This window comes from Alternaria ventricosa (assembly GCF_023758065.1).
Source record: "Alternaria ventricosa strain BMP 2768 chromosome Unknown scaffold_2, whole genome shotgun sequence".
In the NCBI taxonomy this organism is placed as follows: Eukaryota; Fungi; Ascomycota; class Dothideomycetes; order Pleosporales; family Pleosporaceae; genus Alternaria; species Alternaria ventricosa.
The window spans coordinates 1923464-1951175 of record NW_026055682.1 but is presented as its reverse complement, the minus strand read 5'-3'; the positions used below and the strand labels follow the sequence as shown (position 1 = coordinate 1951175).

Below are 27712 nucleotides of genomic sequence, written 5' to 3'. Positions count from 1 at the left end.
TATGATCGTAACAGGATATACTTTGATGAGACTGGCGGAGAGTTAGGAAGACACGAACGTTAGCTTGCAGAACGTCGACTAGAGCTATGGTAAGTGCGGAACATCCAAAGTTGAAGTTACAAGCCGGCCCAGTTGTATCAATGTTCAACAATAGCATCCCACTGGAAACTAGAATTACGCAGAGCTGGAAATAGAGGAATCTCGTCTAGACGGCAGACTCGACGGATAGTGAGCCAAAAAGCTGAGGATCTGACGTATTGAAGGACACGGTCAGTACTGACATGAGTCACATCGTGTTGAACCTGCTATGGGCAGCAAGGCCGAGCCTGCCTTCAGGAACCTCGAGTTGATTCTCACATGTACAATACTATGTGTGTGCAAATCACCATCTCAGACCCTTTACAACTCCTCCTTGTCAACGCCGTCAATGGAGACCAACTCCGACTCGAAGACTGTCATACATCAGTCAATGTATTCACCATGTGTCCCAATAGCACTTACTCAAGACGCTGTTGGCGGGGATGGGGCCAGCACCCCGCGAGCCATAGGCCCACTCCGGCTGGATTGTGAGCTTCCTCTTTTCGCCGGGACACATGTCTAGCAGGCCCTGGTCCCAGCCCTTGATGACCTGGCCGGTACCAACGGCGAAGGACAAGGGCTGGCCGCGGTTGTATGAGGCGTCGAATTCGCTGCCGTCGCTCTCAAGGGTGCCGCGGTAATGGACGTTGACCTTGTCGCCGGTCTTGGTCTTGCGCACGCAGTTGGCTTCGGTAAGGACCTCAGTCTTGAGGTGCTGTACAACGTGTTAGTACGCCATGCATGTCGTATAGCTTCGGGGGTGTTACTTGCCTCGTTGTTGACAATCTCGCCAGCGAGAGCGGCCGTAGCCAAGGCGAGGATGAGGGTGAGCTTCATGCTGACGTCTATGTATAGTGATTTTGCTTTTCGGACACTTTACGGATGTCTATGAAGCAAGGCGACGTTGCAACGGCGGCGAGTGTGGTGTCTATGTGGGGATACATGTGGCGCCAAGCGGTAATGTGGCCCAAACTATATGCAGGGACCTCCAGGCCTAGGGACGTCATTGGTAGTCGCTAGCGCCATTTCGCAGCATCGAAAAGAGCTACAGTACTATGACAACGACTGTTGTGAGTAATAATATCAATGTATCTAATGAGTAATACATGACTGCTTTCACTTTTAAAGAACCGAGTATGGCTAATAATCATAAAGCCATCAGTGGTAACCTCAGGGCAGCGACGCCACCCCTCTTCCAAATGATAAGAACACGAATTGAAGAAATGATAATCGTACATGCACCCCATGGAAACCAACTACCCCCTTCCCACTACTCGTCCTCAAGAACAAAAAGTGCAATCAATAGTAAACACCCTTCTGCAACCCAATCATACCATCCTCCCTCCCATCCATCGCAACACTCTTGATACCAAAACCCTCGACTGTCAAATCCGCAGCCTCTAACTCTGCGAGAACTCCGGCCTCTTCCGCCTCTTTTCTGCCTCCACCAGAGCTGCCCTGCTCAATACATTTAAAGCTTCCAAACTTGGGCATGCCGATTGCGATGCCGGGGAACGTCAGCTTCTGGAGAATGTCGCCTGTGCACGAAAAGTTCTGATAGAGGGTGCACGTAGAGCCTTGATCGGGTCCGAGTGATGCGATACCGCCGGGGCTGCCTTGTATGTGGCATTCCGTGTTGGGTTGCGTCCAGCTGCATTCGCCGGCGAAGTTGGATTTAGTGCAGGTGTAGTAGGCACCAGGAAGACCGCGCCGGGAAAGACGATGTGTTGGTAAGGCTGAGATGGTGGTCGTAGTGGTGGCGATGGTGAGCAAGAGGGCTATGAGTGCGATAGCTGTATACATTGCCGGGTTTGTTGGACCGGAGGACGACGATTAGGAATTAGCTTTGGGCTATGCCTGTGTGTATGGCGTAGTGCGCGTATGTGTGTATATTATCTTTGGGGAACACCTGGGTCGGTGTTTCAAATGTTCTTATGACAGCCGTGGGGTGTCTTTATGACTGAGCCTTGTCGTCTTGTGAGCCATTGAGTGTCATGATTGTCTGCGCGCGTCGTACGGACGTAAAGTAAACAACCACGGGTGTGCGTACCTATTGCACAAACGGACAGGTCGGTGCATCAAGCACGACGTCTGGATTTCGTCACTTTGTCGCGGACAATAAACATCTACAAGGAAATGTAGAAATGTATTGGCGTGACTCCATGGCGATGACAACGCCACGAAAGCTTTCAATATGCCATACGAAGGAACCAAAAGATGTATAGAGAGGGGAAAAGAATTGCAAGAGTGCCAAAACATCCAAAGACTAGAGGTATGAGAAGGTGATATGTGCCACAAGGTGCATCGGATGCGCTCCGCAACGATGGCGCGACATGGGTGGGTTGCTGCTTTGAAACGTCCTTCAGCGGGGCTGATGGTGAGATGCAACCAAAAGGGTCGCAGTACTCGCAAGCCCATGCCCCGAATCGTCTTACAGCCGCGAATTCGCTGGGGGACACGGGCGGCATGTATCTGGCCCGTGTCATCAATGTGTTGCCGCCAAGCTGTCGCCGGTGGCGCCAATACGCACTTTCGACTTGACAGGTAGGTATCATACCGACTGGGTTTGGTTTGTTATGATCGTCAGGTACGAAGCTGCGAGGCGGCCCGCTATAGTATACAGCGACCTTATACGTCGCATGGGCCGTGATTTTTAAAAGTGCAGCTCTTCGCGTCGGGTTGCAGAGTTTGTGCTGTTTGGATTGTAGGCAGGCGTGCATGATAGAGGCCCGGGCGGGCGCGACGATGACGCGCCGGCAATAGGTATGCACATGCCATGCTACGCAAACATTGAGTTCACATCCCTTGCTTTGGACATAAGAAGCACAAAAAAAGTCAAACGCGATCTCACTACCCCCATTTCGCACCGGGGGCTGTTTGGTAAGGATGATAGATTGTACGGTCAGAGGATAAGTCGGTCGCAATTTGCTTGCTTCCTCCATCGTCATCTTACAATCGACAGTAGAAGAACGTCATCTTCACATGAATCTAACGAGCCACCACATGAATCTCAACACAGGTGTGCATCTAAGAGTGAAGGCATCCTCGGACCATACAGGTCTGTGGCTAGCGCAAGCCCGACATGCAACCCATCTCCATTTCCATCCAATGACTCAATTTCACTTACCCCCCCCCCCCCCCCCCCCCCAAAGTAAATAACCACAATGCTTCCGCTTCGAAATGCGCAGAACGGCATGCGCCGCGTTCCACTATTCTTTTCGTTGCGTCTTCCGAAACCGCGAAACCCCAGGCGTTTTGCAACTAAGGAACCACACCAACTGCGGGGGTACCTAGCCACACCAATACGTTGGTGAGATTGATCAGACACACTCGGTACAGTACGGATGTGATTTTATAGATGGTACGCTGCAGACATTTACTATGTTAGGGGGATTGCTGAGCGTAAGGACAGTATAGCTGGAAGGTAGTCCCTGGTTTCTACGTCATGTTGTACGTTGTAACACAGCAGCGCAGGGGTATACACGAGTCTCTGCGGTAGGTCTTGATTATGAGAGACGCCGTGAGTACCTCCAGACTACGAGATCAGCCTCGTTATCGACTCGCACAACGGTCACAATATGCTCTAGGGTATGTTGGAATGCTCATCTGTATCTAAGTCAAAGCCACTGTCACCGGCAACTAGGTATAACCGCTACTGTCCAAGACCGTAAGCAGATCTGTGAACGCCACGCCACGCCACGCCACGCCACAAGATTTAACCCCGTCCTTACGATAGTCTAGCCCTCTTGCGAGCCCAACCCGGTCCCCCATCGGACGGAGGGCCCGGGTCCGAGGACATCTGCTGCTGCTCGGGAAAGCCTCGACCGCCAGCAGTGAAGACGAACACCGGTGGTACTAAAGCTGGAGCCTGAGGTGCAGGCGGCTTCGCCATGTCTTGGGAGATGTAATCCTCATACATCTCCTTTTGCTTCATCAACTCCTCTTGATGGTCCTGTTTCATCTGTAGCACTTGAGCTCCGCATTGCTTCCCGAACGCGTCCAACTTCATTCGACACTTCTCCTCCAGAGCTTGGTCGTAATCTAGATGGCCTTGGATATCTTGGATTCGCTTGAGCTCGGCGGCCTCGGTCGCGAAGAGAACCTTGGCTACGGTGTTCTGCCAAGTCTTCATGACGAATGTCAGCTCAGGAGTACATCTGGCCAGCTCGTCGCTGTCGAGATCTTGTACGTTCTTCGCAGCTGATCTGATGTGGTTGAGGAGAGCATGGAGTGGAGTATGTGGCGGAGTCGGACCAGACGTAGGGCCGCTGCCGGTAGATCCGTATGAGTTAGCCCTAGCAGTAGACTTCGCTGGTTCAGAAGCTGCCAATAGCGACAAGATCTTCGCTTCGGCAATTTCGGAGTCGTCATGTACCAAGGGGGAGGGGTGTATAACGTTGGGCTTTTCGATTGTCTTGCCTAGATAGCGCGCAATAGCTTCTGCAATGTCCTCCTCTTCTTCGTCGCAGGCGTTGTGATTTCCCGCGTGACGTAGGACTTCTGACTTCTCCGCGCTCTTTCCAGTTTTCAAAGAAGATATGGTGTGTGCTCCCGATCTGCTCTGCCGTGCAGCGTTGGTGGCTCTTCGTGCCGCGTTCTTGTAGAAGTCATTACCGCCGTGGGTGCCGAGACTGATCCCGTCGAGGGTCTCCTCACGCTTGGCTTCGTTTTTGACTACGTTGCTGATGGCAACTGCATTGCGTGAAGTAGCGGATCGACGGCTATAAGTTATAGGTGGTCTGGGGGCACCAGAGGGAGCGGGAGGTTGCTGTGAAGGCATTGTATGAGACGATGGTGCGACGTTCGCGTTAGGCGGAAAGAGAATTATCGTGGCTCAGGCGAAGTAGAAAATATAAGTACGTAGTCCCGCAGGTAAGAGGGAGAAGTGATACCCACAATAGAAACAACGAGTGACAATCATGAATGGGGAGGAGGTCAGACCACAATAGCCCCAAGGATGCGTAACCAAGAGTGAAAGTGAAAGTGAAAGTGAAGGGAAAGACGGCGACTACAGGCAATCAATCACGTTCGCCTTCGCCAGCTCAATTCCGTGTGCCGCCAGTAAGGCTGCTCTGCTGCTTATTATACATTCGCAAGTCCTGAAAGTAGTTGCTGCACACTACTCTTGTACAATGCTAGACCGATCCAGGTTCTCGCCGCTGATGACCTGCCCACTGATCAAGACGTCAGATTTTCTGAGTTTGAGCAGCGCGTGGGTATTGGTATGGTCTCGGGAGGATCGTGGGTCTTCGGTGAGCGCTGGCGAAAGCTTGTGTAGCGATGGCGGAGCTGTCCGTCCGGATGGTGGTGCCAATGGCCATGAAGAAGCTGCAAGAAATGTCAGAACATAGCAGCGTGAGCAGTTGAAATAAGCCATGCATACCCAAAGGTCGCTGCAGACCCCATCATGTATTGGCCTAGTGTGCGCAGCATTCCGTTGGGTCCAGGGCCGAAGCGGACGATGTTGGTGAAGCCTACAAGAGTCAGAGAAGAGCATGCAAAGGCGTGAGATGAGGCGAACCGAAGATGAAGCCAATGATTAGGCCAACGGCTGTCAGGAGGTCAGCGCATGCGTTTCCTGGTCTGTGTGCGAACCGTACATCCACCCATCATGCCACCCATCTTCACTAGGTGCTGTTAGCTATTGCCAGGCACAGGCAAACTCGGGGCCTTACGCTTGTCTAATGTTGAAGGGCCATGCGCCCCTTGAGGCATTGAACCGACTGGGACTGGCATCTTGTAGCTCTGCAAAGGCCGGATAGTGAGAGAAGGCAGGAGGGGAAGTTTGAGTGTCCCACATGAAGCTGCAGTCTCGCCCGCCGCGGCTCAGTCAACGCCAAGACGAAACCACCGAAATCCGGGGAAAACGCAGCCATGGATGCACGAGGAAGCTACTACTGGGCATGTCGACACGACGTCAGCAGATGCAGTGACACGCAAGAGATACAACGCGTTCAGCCCCTACATAAGGCTTTGGTGGTTTCGACAGACTCTCTCGACCCGACACGACGCTGCCGGGCTGCGCACGTGACTCTCCCAACTGCCCAGGTGGCTTCACTGGCGGGCTGCAGGTGCGGCGTGGGAATGAGGCGAAATAGTTTCAACCACGGCTTGATCTCTCCACCGCGCGCGTGTTGGACGTAGCAGCAGCATCTGCCTCGTTGCGTCGTGATTCTGCCCGTGCTGCCCCCTACTCGACGCCATTGCGCCTGAGCCGTCGTGTTGCCCAGCTGGCCAGTAAGCGTTGCAGCGTCCCCAAGGCCCGAACAGGACCTCCTGCTCGTCGAAACACGCTCCTCCATCTATACCGCCCACCCCAACCATCACGCAGCCCGTCCCGTGGCCTCGCCTGCTACCCACCCATCCCAGAGACGCTGCTGCTGCATTCTCCGCCTGTCTGCAGCGCCTTGCATCGCTGCGACGTCGCACGGGCTCTCCACGCCCAGCACACGACAGAAGACGACGACGACGGCGGCGGCAAACCCCCCAAGCCCACCCGCGACGCCCGTCCCGGACATCGGCATCCACCGCGACGCATGAGTGCATAGGCAGCATCGCGAGGCCTCTTTGTTGTTGTCGCTTGCTCTCGGCGCCGTCACGCTGGTGTCGCGCCGCTAAATTCGGACAAGACGGGAATCGTGCAGGAAAGGAAAAGTGACGCCGGACCCAAACACGCCCACCTCCTTCCCTCCGCCGCACACGACGTCGCCAATGACGGCAGTTGCGCCCCCCGTCAACTACCAGAACATCAATCGGCAGGCATGGAGCGCTGAGGGCGTGTCCAACGGTGGTGGCATGTTCATGCCTCGCAAGAGCGCCCAGCGGTCCAACTCGTCGTCGAGCCTCTCTTCCCAGGCGTCGGGCACCTCGACTCTCTCCGCCTCGTCCTCTGCATCCCAGCCAAACGGCACTCCCCAACAGCCCAACGGCACCGACTGGGCTGCCACCCGCAAAGCAAAAGCCCCCAAGGGACTATGGCCCGCGACCAAGACTGAGCCCATCGCCGGAATCACTGCCGCACGCCCCCAGCCCATCGCCTCTGCCGGCCCCGCCTCATCAGCCGCCTCGGCCATGAGCGCCCTGCAAGCACCTTCCGCCATGGTTCCCTCACAGCACAATGGCCCGGTCCCGACCCAGCAACAGCCCAACGGCGCACAACGCGCCTCGACCCAGGAGAGCACCGCTGTACTGCACCTGGTCCCCATGAACGGCACCTTTGAGCGCAAGACCATCACTGTCCCCTTCTTCCCCGACGTCCTCCGCATTGGCCGCCAAACCAACAATAAGACAATCCCCACGCCACTCAATGGATACTTCGACTCCAAAGTCCTCTCGAGACAACACGCCGAGGTCTGGGCCGACCGCCAGGGCAAGATCTGGATCCGAGACGTCAAGTCGTCGAATGGCACCTTTGTCAACGGCTCCCGCCTGTCGCAGGAGAACAGAGACTCTGACCCCCACGAGCTACGCGAGCAGGACATGCTGGAACTTGGAATCGACATTGTCAGCGAAGACCAGAAGACCATCGTTCACCACAAAGTCGCCGCGCGCGTTGAACATGCGGGCATTTATGCACGATCCAGCAGCGAGATGATCGACCTCAACTTTGGCGAGCTCGAAGGACCACAGCTCTCTAATATGATGAGCCCCAATGGCCAACAGCACATGGCGAATATGCGTGGTCGCACGCCCAGCCAAGGCTCTGTCAACGCTCAGCGACTCCCGGGCCCGGGCGCCATGGCCAACTACCCAAACGGCATGCAGCAACCCCGACACCCCAATTTCTGGCTACAACCCATCACAATGGAGCAGGTTGTCAAGAAGCTCAATGTAAGTGCGACCTCGCTACTCGTGGTGCCCCTCTCTAACAGCCTTAGACCGAAATCAAGGCAGCAAAGCAGCAGTCGCAGGACCTCCAGCAGACTCACCACTACATCAACGCTATCCTTTCCGCAGACACCAAGAAGGAACCCGCAAAGGCCTCGCCAATCAACCAGGCCAGAATATCGCCGATCAAAGACGGCAGCATCAAGGCGAGATTTTCAGATCCGCCTGCGCCCCCACCACAACAGCCTTTACCCGAAAAGCCCGACGTCGCATCGTCCCTTAGGAGGTCCGACACCGAACGTCCAAAGACAGCGTCACCGGTGCGCTCTGATGCACAGCTGTCTACACTCACAGAGGCCTTGACTAGTGCGAAGAAAGAGATCGAAACGCAGGGCATGCGACTGCGTGACTTGGAGACCTTGTTGAACGAAGAGCGTCGGGCAAGGGAAGACGCAGAAGAGCGAGCAGCCCGCCTCGAGCGTGAGACAACCAAGGATCACGGAGACACAGAGACTATCCTTGGCGACGATGAGACGCCCGAAACCGAGGCAGCAGATACACAGCACGAAGAGTTCACTGACTCAGATAACGGGCCCACATCTCCTACCAGCGCCGAGGACGCCACTGCTCGCTTACAGCAACGCCTGGAGGTCATGATGTCCGAGATGAATGAGATGAAGCAGCAAATGGAGCGGTACCGGGAAAGAGCCGAGACAGCAGAGGCCGATCGCAAGACCTTGGCAGAGATGATCGAAAACATCAGGGAAGACAATGCAAAGACCGCTAGTAAGGAAGCTCGACGGCGGAGCAGAAGCACCAGTGCATCCGTAAAAGCGAGTAGTAAGACTGGCGTTGAGGGCTCAGACGGTGAGGCCGAGCAAGGCGAAATCACCATCATCAGAGAGAAGGATCTTGACGAAGACGGCCCAGAAGTATCACTTCCCAATACGAGGGAACAAAACGGACATGCTGTTGAGCTAAATGGTTCAAAGCAGTCAGGGAAGGCGAATTCCTTGGTTGCCCACCGGCCCGATCGAGATGCCATGTACTATGGCGGTCCGGTTGGGGCCATGGTAACAGTCGTTGCAATAGGTGTCGCGGTCATGGCCATGCTCAACCAGTATCCCAAGGCGGAACGTTGAAGAGACAAATACCGAAGTCTTTTATCACTATGCTAGGAAAGACTGGCTTTGTGAAGCGCCACCACAGCGATCGGGCCCCGGAAGAGCATACTGAGCGCCAACGCTTGAGATGTTGCTCGCGCGGAATTCTGGGTTATACGCCGATGCCAGACTACAGTCCTTCTCATCAAGGCCATCGCAGCTTTACACTACAATGCCTCCTTATGGATGACTTGCAGCGACATTATTGTTAGGCTGTTCGCGACGCAATCTTGTATACTGGAAGCGCCTCTGTCGTGACTGATCGCAAATGTTCCGCAACAGAGCCACCCACACAGCTACCCAGACTATACATGTCGTCGCACTTGTCTCAAGTGAGACAAGTGCGGCTGGAGAAATACCGTTATACCGAATCACCACAGCAGACACTCTTTCCTTTTGGCGTAGTTAACGGGTAATGCATCTGTATCTTTCGTTCTACTGGCGTTCAGGACTCACAGTGTCAGCCTCTGACCTTCCAGGCGTTTTTCTCTTTCGGAAGGGTGGAAAGCATTGCAGGACTCTTTCGAGTCCAAACAGTCATTCACTGCGGTCAGCGAGCGATGAAACCTTTTCTTTTGTAAACATGACTAGCTTTTCGTTTCCATCTCCTTTTTTCACTGGCTTGGGAATTGGGGATCCACGATGATAGGCGGGTAGAGAGATTGGGATTAGGAGAGCAATCGGAGAAGATTTTTCTCATACACTTCAATGACACAAACTTGACTAGCGAAACGTCTTATGAACTGCCTGGGTATCTATTTCACGCTAGTGAAACAAGACCGTCGTGACTTGTGGGAACTACGTTACTTCAAGCCAATAGTAACAGTGACGGAACTCAAAATGCGTATCCTCGTCTCCGGCACATCGTCTGCATCCTCCTCTACTTGGCCCATCCCATCTTCCCCATCCTTGTCTTCTGCTGTCCAATTCCCAACTTCAACATCATCAATCGCACTCACATTTCCCATCTCAATTTTAACCCAACAATCCTCTTCGCCCTGAAAATTCAATCCTATCTCCAACGCCCTTGGTATCGCCCGCCCCGTCGCTTTAAGATGGACGTCTTCTCGCTTCCCGTGTCTACTCCCACTCTCACCTACACCATTTGCACCGCCCTTATTCCGACCACGGCCGTCGCTACCCTCCCTAACCATCGCCCCCGCTATCTCAGCCTCCACATCCCTCGCTTCTAAGCGTCCATTCGCTTGCGCATATCGTCCCCCGCTTCTCCCTCCTCCTCCTCTTCCCATCTTGTTCAACAACAAGGCAGATTGCTTCTCGCGCTTGGTTATCTGCGTGAGTAGTTTCCGGATCCGCTTCAGTGCGGGTACGTACGGTGACGTGGCGGTGATGTATAGGGCTTTTGGGGAAGCAGATGAGGAGAAAGGAGTTGGTACAGGTGCGTGGAGAAGTGGCCGGGTGGTTATTGTTGTGTCTAGGAAGTTTGTCAGATTTGGTCCGTATGTGAAAGGGGGTCTACGTACTTTTGGACAGTCTGGCGAGCTTTTGGCGGGGTTTATGGGTTGCAGAGCGAGGGCTGGAAAGCTGTTTCGCTAGCGCAGACTTTGAGGGAGAGTTATGTGTGTGAGACGCTAGTTTTGGTGGGTTCGTCTGCTGTTCTGTTGCGGTGCCGGACGAGGTGATGTTGCTGGAGGGTGCTTGCGGCTGTCCACATGGTGGTGTCGCATCTGTCATGGCTACATCTTCCGGCTGTTGAGGCTGTTTCTGGGGTTTGACTTGTCCGTTGATTGATCGCTTGATCCCTGCCATGATAGTGCGATGAGTAGAGCAGGCACTCGTGGTTGTGCGTAAGATGCAATCAAAGTCCTCGCAGTCGCAGAGTCACGTCGCGTCGCGTTACAAAACCTTATCGATAAGTCGATACAAAGGTCCCCAGACCCCAGACCCCCCATCTTGGAAGGCTTGCGACGAGAATAATGGCAAGCTCTATCCCGCAGAAGCTGCACCACATCCACCTACGAGGCCTTGTTTCCTACGCAACAGCAGCCCTCCTCCAAGAATCTCTCGTATCGCGCTTCCTCGCCTCGAAACCGCCACTCAATGCGTCCCCACCACCACCACACATCATAACCGCTGAATTCACACCCATCTACACATGCGGCCGACGAGAAATCGGCAACGTCTCCCTAGACCAGCAAACCTATCTCCGCGCCAACAACCGCGCCTCCTTCACCGAGGCCCTCCGCGGCGGCCAAACCACTTTCCACGGCCCCGGTCAACTAGTCGCGTATCCCATCATCGACCTGCGCACCCATAAACTCACACCTAGAAACTATATCTGCTTGTTAGAAAAAAGCCTCATAGCTACCTGTGCGAAATACAGTATCAAAACCATGACAACAGAGCATACGGGTGTCTGGACGAGTCCAGAGGATAAGATTGCGGCCATTGGTGTGCATATGCGGAGGAATGTCACGAGCCATGGGGTGGGGCTGAATGTGAATACGGATTTATGGTGGTTTGACAGGATTGTGGCGTGTGGGTTGGAGGGAAAGAGGACGACTAGTTTTGAGAGGCAGGGTGTGGAGGGACAGAGCGTTGAGGAGGTTGGGGGGAGGTTTGTGGACGAGGTGGGCGAAAGGTTGGTGGGTGTGGAGGGCGTGCGGAAGCTGGGTCAAGAGGAGGTTGAGGCGTTACTGGAAATTTCAAGAGGGACATGAGCATGTTCGACAGTCTTGACATCACGCATGTGGGCCTTGTGCTGCCCGTAGACTGACACTTGTTTATGATGGTGCTTCCATCGAGGAGTACGCCTGATTAGGGTACGTGGACCGAACCTCGACGTCAGAGTCGCATTGCAGGAAAGAGCAAGTGAGGTGCGTCTTTTGCCAGAACGGAATCACGAGCTATGTCACCGTCACCATCACTGTAGTTGAAGCACGTGAAATTCAGTGGCACCGCAGCTGTGCGAGCGACTCGGATCGACATTACAACACATTCAAAGTTAAGGATTTAAAGCTCTCCCTGAGTAAACACCAAGAAAAAAACGCCTTGTAAGAAGAGAAGAGGCGCAACACGAGAAACACCATAAGGTAACATAAGATAATGTATGTCGAATGGAGTCGTGCTAGCCTATCTAGCCTCCCTTTGTAACGCGGATACATATAACTCTGGATGCAAGATCAACAGATACGTTGCCGGGAAGTGGGTTGGTGACCAGAACTCATGTCAATCGACGGAAGGGTATCTAGCTCGCAAGGAACTGACATGGAATTGTACATAGATTGGAGAAACTATGCGGGTATTGTCAGTTCGGCCTCTCTGTTCTACAGGTATCCGAGTCAGCCCATAGTATCGTAAGTCTAAAGAAAGAAAGACGAGGTTTTATTCAGCAAGACAATCAAACAGCATGATGATAAACCTCCTTCTATCTGTGTCTCCACCACTTCTTGTCCATGTCACCCTCCCTCAAGCCCCCTTCACTATCCCGATCTGCACTCCTCGCACTCGCACTTCCGCTTCCCCTCGCAAAAACCACCGAAGTGTTTCCTAGTACACCTTCCGCATCCACAGTCCCTCCGCTTGTAACACCCCTACGATTTCGCCACTGGCCAGCCTGCAACTTATACACGCCCTCTTTTTCGCCAGCCAATTCCTCCAATCTTGTTCTCTTCGACTCTGGAACAAGCAAACTGGTAAGCATACCCAGGAACATGAAGAGCGCGAAAATCTGCATTACACCGTGGATCCAAGGCGTAGGATTGTCATGCGTAGCCCCCCTCTTGATCATGGGCGCGAAGAAAATCTGTGCGAACACGGCGCCCAACTTGCCCATTCCTGCGCTGATCCCATGGCCTGTACATCGTACTCTAGTTGGAAAAATCTCTGCTGGCGTTATAAAAGTCGTGGCATTGGGCCCGAAGTTGAAGAAGAATTGTGCTAAGACGTATAGTACTAGTAAGTGGGTTTTTGTGAGGCCTTGCCAGGCGAAGCCAAGAACGCAGAAGATGATGGTTAGGATTCCGAACCCGGCGATTTGAATGGGTTTGCGGCCTATAGTGTCGACGGTGAAGACAGTGAGCCAGTAGCCAGGAAGGGCACCGGCGCAGATGAGCACAATTTGGCCTGTGGCCATGTTGCGTAGGTGGAGGTAGAGGTTTGCGCGTTGGTCGAAGCCCAGCGTGGACATTAGTGATGCAGAGGAGAAACCGAGACCATAAAATGCCAGATCCAAAAAACTGTCTGGATGTTAGCTTATTCTATAGCTAAGTAGTAAATTGCTGCACATACAACCAGGACATAGAGGTGCCGAATAGGCGGATAGCTTGACATTTGCGTGAGTAAAATCGCAGTACTTCCATCAACGTAGGCCGCGGCGTCTTGTACTTGGCCATTTCACTACGCGTCTTCGCCTGTGTCACTGGATTGACCATGTTACCCTGCTTGCCATAGCGGTACTTTCGCGCATCAAGTGAGGCTTTTTCAACATCGTACAGCACATCAAACGTGTATCGTGGCGTTTCCGGTACTGTGAGTCTGTAGTAAAGCGCGAACCAGGCGGGAATTCCACCGAAAGCGATGATAATGCGCCACATCTTGTCAACATGCATGGAGCATTGCCCGACGCATTCCCCAACGTTAGCTACCACGATCAAGTGGTCTTTGTAGACTATGACTACGATGAGAGTTACCAAGGCGGCTGCGAGTTGACCGAGGCCTTGCATGGCGAAAACGGCGGCGATGATGCCTCCCCGGTATCTGGTACTGGCAAATTCTGCCGTGATGACTGCACTAAGCGGGTCTGATATTGATTAGCGTATCATCGGCATGATGATATGGACCTCTTGCATGGAACGTGTACGTACAGTCACCACCGACGCCGATTCCCATTACAACTCTGTAAAATATGAGCACACCCACGATGGAAAGGGTCGCTGATTCACCACAAAGCGATTGTGCGAGTGTTGTGCAGATAATAATCATCAGCTCCACTCCGTACATCTTCTTCCTTCCTAGAACATCGCCCAAGTACCCAAAGATGCATTGGCCGAAGATAGCGCCGGCGGACGTAGCGACTTTGATGGCTGTATCGGCATCATGGGGCATGACTCCTTGGTGTTCCGCATCTTGCCAGTACACAATTCCTAGCAAGATGACAGCTAGATTTATGGCGAACAGCTGAATCTATTGTTAGTCAACTTTCAGCCTTGTCCTTGATCTTACTTTCAGACTCACGGAGTACGCATCGGTGAAGAAACCAATGCCTGTCACGACTGCTAGTCGTATATGATACCAGCCGAAGGGCGCCTTGTCTACCTCGGCGAGGGCCATCCGCCGGCGCTCATTGGGGTCGGCAATGTGTGTCTGACAGACTTGTCAGATACAAAAGAAGAGAGTAGGGCCAGGACCGGCACGTACATAGACTCCGGGTACATCTCGATAAGCCGCATTTCCGACTCGTCCAAACGAAAGCATGGGTGGCAGCGGAGATGGAGACTCTGGAAGGGAACGGCCGCCGCGGTCCAACGACGTCCATAAGAGAGGATGAGATGAAAGGATATGTCAGCGAACAGTCGCAGGATGCGAAAGGTAAGTAAGGCTGGATATAAGGCTTCCTTTTGGGAACGCCAGGTCCATGCCGAGTTCCCAACATGTGGACGACGAGAGACTCGATATCATGCCGCTTGGAGTCAATTGGTAGACACTCGCGATCGGACTCAGCATGACATGCCGTGCGAGAGGGCGAGTTCACGTTGTCGGAGGCTCGCTCGTGATTGGCTGGCTGACTCGGAGCCTCAAGAGCGCCCCTGTCGCTTTGGTGACTGACGGCACGCCTCAAGGTCGAAGTCGCCAGTGGCTGCGGGGGCGGAGTGAGGGTGTCGGTGCCATGGACCATTGTGCTGGGATGGGAGCGAGGCTGGGACGAGAAGCGCTAAGGGTAGCGGAGGCGCACGTCCACGCATCGAGGTCTACGTCGGCGGAGGTAGCATTGCCGGCAGACAGACTACTGGACCGCCTGCCGCAGTGACACAACACCATGGAGGATCTCGCGTCCTCCAGCCCTGCACGTGAAGGGGCGACGCAGAAGACGCCGGCGACGCTAGACACTGCCCTCCAGCCCCCGGCGCCCGCGAAGGCGACATCGACGCTGACGACGGCCGACGTCGCGACTGGCACGGCCGCCACGGATCCCTCGCTGCCCAGATATCACGTCCGCGCCCCGTCGACGGCACTGAAGCTCGACACGGACCTCGCCATCGCCTCGAACCCCAACTCTGCACGCTCCCTCGACCCCGCCAATCTGGAGGCCAACGGGAGCGACGCGCTGCGCCAGTCGGCCACGGCGCCGATTGCCATCCAGGACAGCGGCTATCTGAGGACCGCCTGGTCGACTGCCAGTCTCGGCTCGCTGTCGCCCTCGTCCGCCATCTCGTCGCCAGCGCTGGCTGCGCTGGGCGACATCACCCCGCTTCCCTCGCCCCTGGTCATGGGCGACTCGCCCGGCCCATGGCAGCGAGCCGACCATCGTCCTCGCTCGCGCGGCATCTCGGGCGCCTCGCGCGACGACGCCTTCGCCATCTTCGCCAAGGGCACCCTGTCGCCCTCGCCCTCGCTCAAGAAGAAGGGCTACTCCGGGCTCAAGGCCGCTGCCATCGAGGCCGCTGCCGCAAACTCCCAGCAGAGGAACGAGGCCGCTCGCGAACGCAACAGAAGCATCAGCGAGTATACCCCGGATTCAACCCACAACACCCGCCCTCGGCATGTCTCGGTGGTGGAAACGGACCCCGCCATGCCACAGCGCATGAACCGCGAGACATATCTGGCCACGCAGAGAGGCCTCGTCCCCGCCAATGTGCCAGCCGGCCTTCCCACCCCTCCCGCGAGCAACGCAAGCAACCGCAGTGTTACCGACACCGAGGAAGACGACGTGACCGAAGATGACAAGACTCAATATATAGTGGTGCGGTGTGGCCCTCAAAAGACGAAGAAGCTCTGGCGCCCTGTCCGCCAACTGGGCCAGGGCACCTTCAGTAAAGTCTACCTGGCAACCTGTGAGAAGACCAAGGCAAAGGACCCTCTCGATGAGAACGTTTTGGATCCACGGAAACTGGTCGCCATCAAAGTCGTCGAGCATGGCCCTGCCGGGGGTGCCGACGAAGAGCGCGTAGAATTAAGCCTCAAGCGAGAGGTCGAAATGCTCCGATCAGTATCGCACCCGTCTCTTGTCCATCTCCAAGCCTTCGATCACGATGACGCCCAAGCTCTTATTGTGCTTACCTACTGTCCCGGTGGTGATCTGTTTGATGTAGCCAGTGACCATCGCGACAAGCTGACTCTCGACATCGTCCATCGTGTCTTCGCCGAAATGGTCAGCGCTGTGCGTTATTTGCATACCCAACTTATCGTGCATCGCGACATCAAGCTAGAAAGTACTGCTTCCATTCTCCTTACCTTGCCACAGTTCATCTGGTACGTTTCTTCGCTTCTACTCTGTACTAATGACATCCAGACGTTCTTCTCAATATTCCTGTGTCTACCGTGCCTCTACTCAAGAACCCACAGTGCCATCCGCATGCCATAGCGACTCTCACGGATCTCGGCCTCTCACGACGCATCCCCGCTCCTCCCGAGTCGCCTCTTCTGACAACACGATGCGGTAGTGAAGATTATGCTGCTCCAGAGATTCTCCTCGGTCAGCCATATGACGGCCGTTCAACTGATGCCTGGGCGCTTGGCGTCCTACTCTATGCTCTCATGGAAGGACGTTTGCCCTTTGATCCACCGCCAGGCAAGGCCGCGTCTCGTAGTAGGGCCGCTCACCGTATCGCCAGATGCGATTGGTCTTGGGTCAAATTCGGTGACGAAGACGGCGAATGGGATGCGGAGAAGGGCAACGAGTGGGCTGGCGCTCGCGAGTGCGTTGAGGGTCTGTTGAAGAAGGCCTCACGTGGTCGCAAGAGCCTGGAGGACATTGAGAAGCTGGACTGGGTCCAGCAAGGCATTCAGGTCGAAGGCGGCTTGAGGATGAGACCGGAAGATGAAGTTGCTGAGATTGCTGCGGCTCAGACCTCGTCGAGGTGATCGCTAGTGAAGAGCGGAGATGCATGGTTTGCTGAACTCGAATGATGGGACGTCTACGTTTCGGGACGTAGCCGAGCGGCTTTTCAACATCTCGTTTGCTAACTCCGTCCTTCCAAAGATCAATGAGCATGGAAGCTCCTCTAAGAAAGATCCATCATCAAATTCCAGCGTCTCTGTGGCAAGCCTACATGCGCAGTTCGCTCCGGGCTATCACCTTTCCTTTCTTCTCACGACTATTCACTCTCACATTCGTTGTTCTATTGATATCCCATACCTTGTTCGCTTCTTCGTCTGGTTACACTTTGCTTCATCGTCGTTCAATCGGCTATCCCCTCGGCCAGCGTGGCGTACGCCTCTGTATGTTTTGCTCGAGCTGGAGTGACTTTTTTTTTGCCAACTTCTTCCTTTCTATGGCATCTGAAAAGAAAAGTCGGAACTGACTTAAGATAGCGTTAGCAAGCACGACTTTTCTAACTATTCTTGTCGAATATAGAATTAAGCTCGCTTGGATAGAAGACCAATGTAGCCGTTCTTTGCCCTTGTCGTGTGAATTTTTCGTGACTAGCGTGACCAGAGTTATTGGATGATTATGCGCGCATCGAATCTCACGCTAACATACTTTCTCCATCACGCATGGTTTACTCTCATACTTATCGATCAACTTTGTGACCCATACACAAACACTCCTCGCTCACGTAGTTGGGCGGATCAGAGGTCACAAGTATGCACAACTACAGAGGCGCATACAACCTGGCGCTATGTGCGATTAGGTAGTATATCTTGAGCATCGGGATGTCGCCACGAACCGTTGCTGAAACCGTGAGGGACTAGCATGTCGAACGCTTGAAAAAGAGTGAGGCTTGAGTGACGGACTATGTAGAACGAGGTTTTGACGGCCAGGCAACTCATTCTCCCATTTGTATGTCCACACATACAGTGAATGCCTTTACTCGCCGAGCCGAATTGTGGAGCTGCAAATGCTGACACGACCCGACGACGGAGGCGTCACTAGCTCAGTAGTAACATCCTTTGTCGCTGTTGAAGATCTCCAGCAGCTCTCCATGATCAGGGAGCAGCAACAACGATGCTGCAACCGCAAGTAACGGGACCATCGGCTGTTGACCTGGTGGGGTCTTTAGTCGCTATGCTGTCGACACTGCTCTTCGTCCTTATCTCGCAGGATGCCACATCTTGTTTGGATGAGGAGCTAGTTGAGGGCTTTCCTAGGGCTTTCAATGAGCGACCGCAACCACTCTTTCTTTTCGTTGACATTTGCCGCTTCATGTGCTGTATTGAAGAAAATAACGGGGTAGTTCACAAGTTTCCATTTCGTCGTTGACGTTAAACTTACAACAATAGTGCTGCTACTCGGATTATTGACTATTGTACGAGATAGAGGGGTAATTGTATGATGTTAATTGGTACTGAGAATGAAAATGTGACGATCCCGGGGTGAGGGAACACCATTTGAACATAGTACTAAGAACGGACTTTAACCTGCCTAGAAGTTAACTCCGTCATTATCGGCAGCAAATGCGCATCTCCTTTCCATGTACACCAAGGCCGCATCTAAACAGCGGATCTCAGATGAGTATTCTATTAGACTCATTTAAAAAGATTTACTTGTGTATGCATCTTGGTTAACGCCGAGACCCTTTTGCGGAGGTGTTCCCAAGTTCGTACGTGGCTACACCTGGGCACCTCACGATAAGACCTCGGGAACTTCAAACAGCGCGTCACAGTCGGACAAGGCAAAATGGAAGCGAAAATTCAGATCAAAGCAGTATGGCGTCCGCTATCCGCCGGCGACATTGTCAGCCTCGTTCAAGTAGCTGATAAGGTCCATCCCGACCTCCCTGAAAGCGACGAAGTCTTCGCAGAACGCGCCAGGTTGTTCCCGCAAGGCTGCCAAGGTCTCTTTGACGAAACCGGCGAAATTTGCGGATATATCATCTCGCATCCAATTCGCAACTGCGAGCCTCCAGCTCTAAATCAGCTCCTCGGCGAAATCAGGCCGGATGCGGATCAGTACTACATCCATGACTTGGCTATTCTGCCCGAGTTCCGTGGATATGGGCTCGCGAATCAGTGTCTTCATGAGATATTGGAAACTGTTGCTGAGCGATTCGCAACTACTGGCCTTGTTTCCGTCTATGGCACAGGAGACTTTTGGGGTCGATATGGTTTCAAGACACCAGTAATCGATGAGGTATTGGAAGGGAAGGTTCAAGGTTATGGAGATGACGCGATCTATCTTGAACGCAAGAACGAGTCGTGGATATATGAGTGAAGAATGCATAGAGCGGGCTGTTCCAATCGGGATAGAAGGCAGCGTCTTTCAAAGTCGACAGAGAAAATTTCGCGCTATATTGCAACGAAATGCTTCAACTCAAACGCATCACCCTCTCCAGGCGACTAAGATGTGTGTGCTGGCACAGGGTTTGGCAGACATCAGAACTTCACAACACAGAAACATTGTGCTCGTGAATAGGGAATGGCATATCCCTATGAAGGTCTTTTTTCCCAGTGGCCCAAATAACTCGATAATCTCTTTCCTCGACTTGAAATGCGCTATCACAAACACCACTCGTCGACAATGTTCAATCTCGCTTGTCTGTGCCAAAACCAGTCCGTAAAGTCTATCTGCAGCGGTGTAATCTACATACGAGGTAATGAATGTAGTATATTCTGGGGACACATGTATCAAGGCAAAATGCTTGTCCGGACCCAGTGTCACACTGCATGGGGGCATGTGAAGGGTCAGTGCAGATTCACCCAGTCGTGACCCCACGAAGGATACTAAGGAGACTTGCCATAGGTATGGGAGGGAAGGGAAACGCGGAACAGACCGGCAAGCCATCAGGGAATGGGGTCGTTAAGACGAGGGAGACAAAGAGTGTGGCTTTGCGTATGCTCCCGGTCAATGGTCGAGAGATGTAGGAAGATAGCCCGGGGGAATGAATTTGGGATGTGCCGAGCCGCGAAACTGGAGAGATTCCAATTGCAGAGAGAAATCTGCGAGTGATACGCATCAGGTAGTTGGAACGGGCTTACTTTATTCAAGGACATGAACTCGTAGAGTAGCTACTGGAAGTGGTATTGACATGATAATGATGTAATAATTCGATAACGATCATCTCAGATTTTACAAAGCGTCTGCATTGCCTCCTTCGTGCTTTGCGACGTCTCTTTGACCACCTTGATGATTTCTTTGAATCTGTTTATTGTTAGCCCACCTAGTCCATAGTAGATGACCCTTCGACACTGCGATTCCACTTACTCGGGTGTACTAGCGTCCCCGACGTATTCGTACATGAAGCTCTCGCTCGAGGTCACCACGGCGCCTTCATGCCGTAGCCTCGCCAAAGCGATCGGCACTTCCTCTTTATTACACGAGCTTACGCCATCAGCAATGACATAGACCCTGTGTCCGGCCCGGAGGAGATCGAGTGTGGTCTGAGTGACACAGATGTGACTCTCGATGCCGACAATGATGCAGGAGAGTGGACCGGAGGCGTTGAGCGAGTCTAGTGCTTGCTTGACTTCTGGTGTTCTACCATGAGTCAGCAAGTAGTATTGACGCACAGATCCCTCGTGCTGTAGCTTACACCATTGAAAACAATGTCTTGTCAAGATGACAGACTGTCTTTATGCCATCCGGCTGATCCAGCTTCAGCTCCGGACATGTCTCGCCCAATCGCGCTACAGAGGCGGAAGGACTAGGTCAGTACATGTCTCACATACGGTTCGTACAGCCATGACCTACCTTTGTTCTGAGTAGTCGCGAAGACTGGAATGTTCAGTAATTTGCCTAAAAGGGTTGGTCAGCAGTAAGCATGCGGGGCGGAAAGTGTAGCGAAAGGTTTTGGTGAGCCAGCCTGAGACTTTCAGGCTGACGCTCAGCGGGTTGCGAGCCTAGAGGGGTGCTATTAAAGTCTTATTGGAGTTGAGACGACGGTGCTGGACAAGAAATGTGAAACATACTCGCTTTCAGCAACTTTTGTGCGGTGGAAACGACTTTGGGAAACTCATAAATGGCTGGACGAAACTTCTCTTGAAGATCGCAGATACTGTAGTGATATTAGAAGGGAATTGTCACGGGTGTGGTCTGCATACAAGAGGGCGGGGTTTGCTATATGGTCCATCAGCTATTGTCGCACAAGATGTCACTAAGCCGCCTACCGATACGTCGCTGAGCCATGGCTGAAGAAAATGTTCGGAGAGAAGATTTACGAGCGGCGAACAATACAGATGGTCGTGGGAGGAGAAATGCCATCGTTGATGCGCGTGTGCAAGCCTCATGCGGAGATGCCTCGGCTGGAGGGAATGACATAGTCGCTTCCCCATCGGTGCAACGCGCCTGCCATAGCCAAAAGACCCCTTGCCCTTGCGCCTGCCGTAGCCGTGGATTTGATGGGCACGACCGTCACGTGATGAGCCGAAAGTCGGCATCTGAAACAGAGTCCGCCCGTAGCCAGTTGCGTGCCCATTTTTGAGCCCCAATTTGCCGCGTCGAAACAAGTCCATCAAACGCGAGAATGTCCGTCTTCTGACATCAAGACTCTGGCGGGTGGCTATACTTGGGACCGGAGGGGCGGGTACCTTCCAAGTTGGTCATTACGAAATGCCGCCGTTGGTGCTGTCCCTGCGTCTGCTCCAGTGGTGATATACCGGTCAGATGCAGATGGGACGAGTCCAGAAATAATACACGGTGACACAGGGTTGGTGAACAATGTCCGAGGCAGAGGACATAGCGGGCGGTCTGACTGCGATGCAACTAGCCCCTACAATCTCACGAGTAGGCGTCATGTCCTATGACACGGCCTGCACGAGACAGGAGACGCCTATGCTGCAGCTTAACAGGAGTTCGCCAACTGCTGGCCGAGTCCCGTAGCTCTACAGGAAGCTGCCATGTAGCGTAGAAGCACGGCGGAGTGGCCCGTTGAACACTACCGTCTCCGCACGGTCAGCACGGCCAGGGCTGATGACGGCTGACGGTGTGGCGTGGATTGTGCTTTTTCCCTTTTTCCCTTGTTCTGTGCTCTGGGCGCGGAGAAGGCCACCGACGCGGTGGTGATGGTGGTGGTGGTGGTGTAGACGAGCCAGCCCTGGAGGACCAAGCTGGCAGAAAGACATCGGGCAGCCCCCCGCCATGAAGCAGCAGAGGATAGATTACATGGCGTGTTCTATGGTCCATGGAGAAGGCGCCCCTGTCGCCGTCACACGTCCCAAAGCGCATTAGAGGCAGCCCTGTGCGTTCATCCCTCGTTAGGACCTAGGTGTGGCCCAAATGCCCATGCCCATGCCCATGCATGCCGCTGCACTGCACATAACCTCACAGACTGTCGACCTCGTCCTCTGCACCGCTCCGCCCGCCGTCTGCAGTGCCTCGATTCCCGTCTGCGTCTGCATCCCGCCATTGTTTAGCGCTGACCGGCGGAACCACAGTCGACGCCGGATCCCTTAGCACCTTCGCAGCGACGAGTGCGGACAAGGCTCTCACGGCAGGGGTTCACGCACCACCCTCTCACGACGCCGAATTCCGACTACGCCCTCACCGTGGCCTCCTTCGCTCCAGCCCGCTGCCTTCACTTGCTCTGGAAGCATCTCTCTCTGTTCCCCACCGCAGCCCCAGCCCTCGAGCGGCCGCAGCCCCTCCCCGAGCACCGCCATTGCCATAGCCAGTGAGCACCCACTAAAGTTTATGAGCGACCGCCGCCACAACAACCCACAATATCTCTACCTTCAACATCCCCAGCTCATTCATTCCGACCCTCGCCGGACCAAACCCTCGTCGGCGGCCCTCTCTCCCCCCGCCTACTCACCCCTACCGCTCCCTCCTCACCCACTGCACCCGCACTCCGACTACGCCCACGTGCCGCCCCAGCTGCTGCTGCACCCCTTCCTGCAGCTCGCGCGTATCGACGAAGTGCATCCATCCGCCTCGCACACGCCCTTCCCCGCCGTAATTGTGTCTCCCCACTCGCTGAGCCCGCCGCCCCAGCGGGACTCAGGCCGCACCCTCTCCAAGAAGCCTCCCGTCAAGACGGCCCAGGCGCACACCAATACCACAGATGGGAATAAGGGTACACAGCGTAGCGTGCCCACCAGCGCGCCCACGATGACATCAAACCGTCTGCCAAATATGTCCAGCAAACGGGAAGAGGCGGGCGCCCAGACGCGCGCCCAGCGCCCGTCCATCGTCTCGCAGCACTCCAACTCCGTTCCCTCGACGCCTCTGCAGGTCGCCCGCAAATACACAACGCGCTCACGCTCTCCGTCACCAAACGGCGGACTGGGCAGCCATTCGCCACGCTCCGTCTCGTCCGAAGCAAACGGCACCATGCCCACGCTGAGACCCGCCCGCCCATTCAAGTGCAGATTCGAGACCAACGTCGGTATGCTGGGCCGGAGACGCATGCCCTACCAATCAGACGAGATTCTCGAAAGAACCAAAGAGGAGCCCAAGAAGAGTCTGGATCCCCACGAGGATGACAAGTTGAGCGGAGATATGCGAGAGCTATACGACCGGTTAGAGCCGAAACAGGAAGACACCCATATCCGAGAACGCTTCATAAAGAAGATGCAGGGCATACTCGAAACCGAGTTCCCAGGCACCAAGATCATGGTCCACGTGTTTGGCTCCTCTGGCAACATGTTGTGGACTTCTGAAAGCGATGGTATGTTCCAACTCGCATCAAAAGGTCCGCACTAACATGGAAAGTCGACATTTGCATTCAAACGCCCATGAAAAGGCTCGAAGAAATGCACCCGCTGGCTGAGGCATTGGACAAACGTAGGTTGCCACCATGATCCAGCTTGACTCAGACTAATCTCCCTAGACGGCATGGAACGTGTGGTATGCATACCAGCAGCCAAAGTGCGGATTGTAAAAGTCTGGGACCCCGAGCTGCAAATCTCCTGTGACATCAACGTGAATAACGTCGCCGCAATCGAGAATACACGCATGATCAAGACCTACATCCAGCTCGACGATCGTGTTCGGCCGCTCGCTATGATAATCAAGCACTGGACAAAGCGCCGGATTCTCAACGATGCTGGTCAGTTTGTCGCATACCCGTCCCCTGCTAAACTAACATTGCTAGGCATTGGTGGCACAATCAGCTCGTATACATGGATATGCTTGATCATCAATTTCCTCCAGACCCGGGATCCGCCGGTCCTCCCCACCCTGCATGACCTTCCCGATCGAGCGCTAGACGAGACAACTGGCCAGCCTTCATTATCGAGTTTCGCCGACGACGTCGACAGATTAAGAGGCTACGGAGATAGCAACAAGGAAAGCTTGGGCCAGTTGCTATTCCATTTCTTCCGTCTCTATGGTCACGAAATTGACTATGAGAAAGAAACGATATCAGTACGTCAAGGCAAACGGATACCGAGAGAGGAGAAGGGGTGGCATCCTGGCGGTGGCCAGAAGGAAGGTGTCAACCGCCTTTGTGTAGAGGAGCCTTTCAATACCGATCGAAACCTTGGAAACTCCGCGGACGATTATGCATGGCGCGGCATACACCTGGAGCTCCGCCGCGCTTTCGACCTCCTTGCAGATGGCCAGCAGCTCGACAAAGCTTGCGAGCAATTCGAGTATCCGCCAGAGGAGAAGTCTAACGCGATCTTTAAGAAGCCGCAGTCCCAGAAAGCCATCATCACCTCCAGCGTGCCGAACCGGAACGGACGAGGTGGCCCGAATTCGAGAGGTGGCCGAGGCGGCTTCAACCTAAAAGGCCAGCATGGAGGGAGTAGGCGATCTTCCGGCAGCTCCAACTACGGTCAGGGTCGACCACCCTTTTTGCATAGCCCACCTATTCCAGCGAGCGCTGGTCCAGAATACTTCAGCTTCCCCAGAGGAATTCACGACCAGCTACATGACCAGCTGTATCAACAGTACCAGATGTTGGAAATGCAGTCGAACTCTCTACGTGCTCAGCTTGCTGCTCAGCAACACGCTCAGCAAGCACATCAAGTGCGAGCCGCGCAGATGCACGCTCACGCCGTTGCCCAAGCACAAGCGCAGGGCAGAGCGTCCAACAGCACAAATGGATCGCCGCAAAAGTCGCCCTATGTGAACGGTCGACAAAGTCCTCGTTTGGCTGAGCGTGGGATACCGCCAAGCGCTCTTCCCCAGGGTTTCCTATACCATTATCCTGGCTTTTTCACTGCTCCCCAATCGGATCCCACTGGCTCCCAAGATGGGTCTCGAACCAATCCTTCTTCCCCATCTTTGAGCAACAGCATACCTGGTGTACACCGAGGAGTGCATCGCGCTTCGAATGCGAGCGAAACAAGTTCCCTTCGCTCGCATTCGCAGCCTCCTCGCAGTGCGGGACAACAGCCTGTTATTGTGGGATATCCACCCGTACCCCAACTCGTCGATCCTGCAAGCTTTGCTGGCTATCCAATTGCACGATCTTCGCAAGATCCCTTGAGGCCGCAGATCACGTCGGACATGCCCACAAAGCCAAATCTATCACAACCGGAGTCGATTCCATCATCTGACACCAGTTCGCCCAAGGAATATGTTGGCTATTATGTTGAGCCACAGGTACGCCCTCGACAAGAGTACTCTGTCCCATTGATTCCGTCATTCAGCGAATTGGCCCAGCGTCGCCGACGCGTATCGCCAGAGATCACGCAGCCGCTCCTGAACACTGCGTTACGTCGAGTGACACGGTCTCCTTCTCCGCTCGGACATATGCGAAGCTACTCTACTGGCGTGAGTCAGCCGAATGATGTGGCCACCCCTGAGCTGCGGAAATCACGTATCGACTCCGTCCGTCCACCTGTCGACATCGGTCCAGTCATCGTCAATGGCTCATTTCCAAGCCAGCCTCGTCACAGGAGTGACACGGTCGAAATTGTACCACCGGAGATGCCATCTCAAGCTCCACTTGGGCTCTACGCGAATGACCAGGCCATACATCAGATCCAGCAACTCCAAGCACGTCAGCAACTGGTTCTCCAGGAGATGGAGAGACAGAAAGCAGTGCAAAACATGGGTCCTCCCATTGTCAATGGCTCTATGAACGGCAACCCACAGATGGAAACAAATGGCTTGACACAAGTGCCTGGCGAAGGCCAGCAATCATTTCCGACGTTCAGTGAAGGTTGGGTAAATTACGAGACCACAAATGGCCATCAAAGCGACCGTAGCGATGACATCTCACCAACTCGCACCGTTCCCCATCAGTGGGGAACTTCGACTTACACTAACGGTCTGCCTCCCCTGGAAACTTCAAACGTGCAGCGAGCACACCCTCAAGAGATCAAATCTGCAACGATGCCATTGCTGTCTCCCGTATTTGAGACGCGTACGCCTTCCCCTACGGCCAATAGGTCGTCTGATTTGAGTAAGCTTGTCAACGGCAATAGCGGTCACAAGTCGCAGGCGAAGTCAAACAATCAGCAACATCGACGTGCATCGCTCACAGGTACACCAAATGGTAATACTAAGGAGAACCGCAACGGGCAGCAACAGAAGAGCACGTCAAGCAATGAGAGGACGAACAAGTCGAACGCAGCGGGGAACAGTCCCAACTCTTGGCAACAACAGCAACCCCGTAAGAAAGGGAAGAACAAAAAGCCAAGGGCGTCGGATCAGAAGGCATCGGGAGAGCCACTACCCGTCAATGCTGCGGATCGCAAGGGTGGCTAGATGTTTGTATTTGCCATTCACGCGGAATTACACAGATTGCTATCCGATGGCTAGTCCCCGTCTACTTTTGGATAGCCGAATACATCACAAAATCGTGCTTGAACATCGAGCAACGCAGGATCCGCTTGTACGCCAGATTGTGGGTTTGGCAGGGCAGGCCAAGCTTTACGAAGCCACCACGGGATGCAGAAGGCGAGATGCCATAGGAACAAAAAGAAAAAAGAAGGAAACACCCGTCAGTCATCTTGCTGATCGAGAACATGTCATTGACTTTCCTGTCATACTCAGCGGCGCGAACTACGCGCTCGCGCTCAGCGGTCTGTGTTTCTTCCCATTTGCTCGGCGTTATTGTTCTTGCTACGCGCGACACGTGCATGTTATCGCATCACCTTGGAGTTCTTTTTCCTTTGCACCTGTTTTCTTTATTCCATCAGCGGCGCGGCGGTGTTCTCGGTTCAAACGGAATATCTCGGTACGCCACCAAAGCGTTGTTTTGTTCCCCTCTTCTCTGTCTCCTCTTGGATCGCCAGGTTGTGCGGAACTCGAACTATCGGCTGGCTCGTTTGCGATGTTTATTACTGGTTAAGCAAATGGATATTGGAAGGTATTGAGTTATGTATAGATAAAAGATGAGCGGATTTGACTCTATCGGCTTGGCTTGTACGAGGATGGGGCTCTCTGAAATGAGGTAGCGAAATGATAAATATACAAAGCCAAATCTTGCAGTCATGTAATTAGTGTTGCGTCGTGCGGCGATGGATGAGGAATATTATAGAGAGTAAGGTGGCTTGTATGTTGACTTGCGGCATATAAGGAGGTCGGTGATTGACTAGTTCTGCATCTTCGCCCCGCCCCAAATATGCCAACTGTTTCTGTGCGTTGCCTGCGAGAGTCATGATGTTCTCAGTCCTCATAGTGATAACAGTAT

The 27712-nt window shown here is 53.9% G+C and overlaps 9 protein-coding genes across 9 annotated transcripts; 5 read left to right on the top strand and 4 right to left on the bottom strand.

Moving 5' to 3' along the window:
- Positions 1-399: 399 nt before the first annotated feature.
- Positions 400-915, bottom strand: FPR2 (Peptidyl-prolyl cis-trans isomerase fpr2; the record flags this gene model as incomplete). The annotated part of the gene is made up of 3 exons (XM_049339595.1): positions 400-452; positions 502-793; positions 862-915. The coding sequence occupies 3 exons, from the start codon at positions 913-915 to the stop codon at positions 400-402; spliced, it is 399 nt and encodes a 132-aa protein (XP_049203552.1).
- Positions 916-3805: 2890 nt separating this feature from the next.
- Positions 3806-4858, bottom strand: J4E93_001644 (uncharacterized protein; the record flags this gene model as incomplete). The annotated part of the gene is made up of 1 exon (XM_049339594.1): positions 3806-4858. One exon carries the CDS (start codon positions 4856-4858, stop codon positions 3806-3808), a length of 1053 nt encoding a protein of 350 aa, XP_049203551.1.
- Positions 4859-6789: 1931 nt separating this feature from the next.
- J4E93_001643 (uncharacterized protein) lies at positions 6790-9047 on the top strand (the record flags this gene model as incomplete). The annotated part of the gene is made up of 2 exons (XM_049339593.1): positions 6790-7908; positions 7956-9047. The coding sequence occupies 2 exons, from the start codon at positions 6790-6792 to the stop codon at positions 9045-9047; spliced, it is 2211 nt and encodes a 736-aa protein (XP_049203550.1).
- A 1958-nt stretch (positions 9048-11005) lies between these two features.
- Positions 11006-11749, top strand: J4E93_001642 (uncharacterized protein; the record flags this gene model as incomplete). The annotated part of the gene is made up of 1 exon (XM_049339592.1): positions 11006-11749. One exon carries the CDS (start codon positions 11006-11008, stop codon positions 11747-11749), a length of 744 nt encoding a protein of 247 aa, XP_049203549.1.
- A 707-nt stretch (positions 11750-12456) lies between these two features.
- J4E93_001641 (uncharacterized protein) lies at positions 12457-14504 on the bottom strand (the record flags this gene model as incomplete). The annotated part of the gene is made up of 5 exons (XM_049339591.1): positions 12457-13267; positions 13320-13830; positions 13895-14207; positions 14265-14393; positions 14448-14504. 5 exons carry the CDS (start codon positions 14502-14504, stop codon positions 12457-12459), a joined length of 1821 nt encoding a protein of 606 aa, XP_049203548.1.
- A 562-nt stretch (positions 14505-15066) lies between these two features.
- Positions 15067-17111, top strand: J4E93_001640 (uncharacterized protein; the record flags this gene model as incomplete). Its single annotated transcript, XM_049339590.1, has 2 exons — positions 15067-16459; positions 16540-17111. 2 exons carry the CDS (start codon positions 15067-15069, stop codon positions 17109-17111), a joined length of 1965 nt encoding a protein of 654 aa, XP_049203547.1.
- A 1756-nt stretch (positions 17112-18867) lies between these two features.
- J4E93_001639 (uncharacterized protein) lies at positions 18868-19401 on the top strand (the record flags this gene model as incomplete). Its single annotated transcript, XM_049339589.1, has 1 exon — positions 18868-19401. The coding sequence occupies one exon, from the start codon at positions 18868-18870 to the stop codon at positions 19399-19401; it is 534 nt and encodes a 177-aa protein (XP_049203546.1).
- A 986-nt stretch (positions 19402-20387) lies between these two features.
- Positions 20388-20724, bottom strand: J4E93_001638 (uncharacterized protein; the record flags this gene model as incomplete). The annotated part of the gene is made up of 2 exons (XM_049339588.1): positions 20388-20664; positions 20720-20724. The coding sequence occupies 2 exons, from the start codon at positions 20722-20724 to the stop codon at positions 20388-20390; spliced, it is 282 nt and encodes a 93-aa protein (XP_049203545.1).
- A 2091-nt stretch (positions 20725-22815) lies between these two features.
- Positions 22816-26784, top strand: J4E93_001637 (uncharacterized protein; the record flags this gene model as incomplete). Its single annotated transcript, XM_049339587.1, has 4 exons — positions 22816-23791; positions 23836-23907; positions 23954-24172; positions 24218-26784. 4 exons carry the CDS (start codon positions 22816-22818, stop codon positions 26782-26784), a joined length of 3834 nt encoding a protein of 1277 aa, XP_049203544.1.
- Positions 26785-27712: the final 928 nt, after the last annotated feature.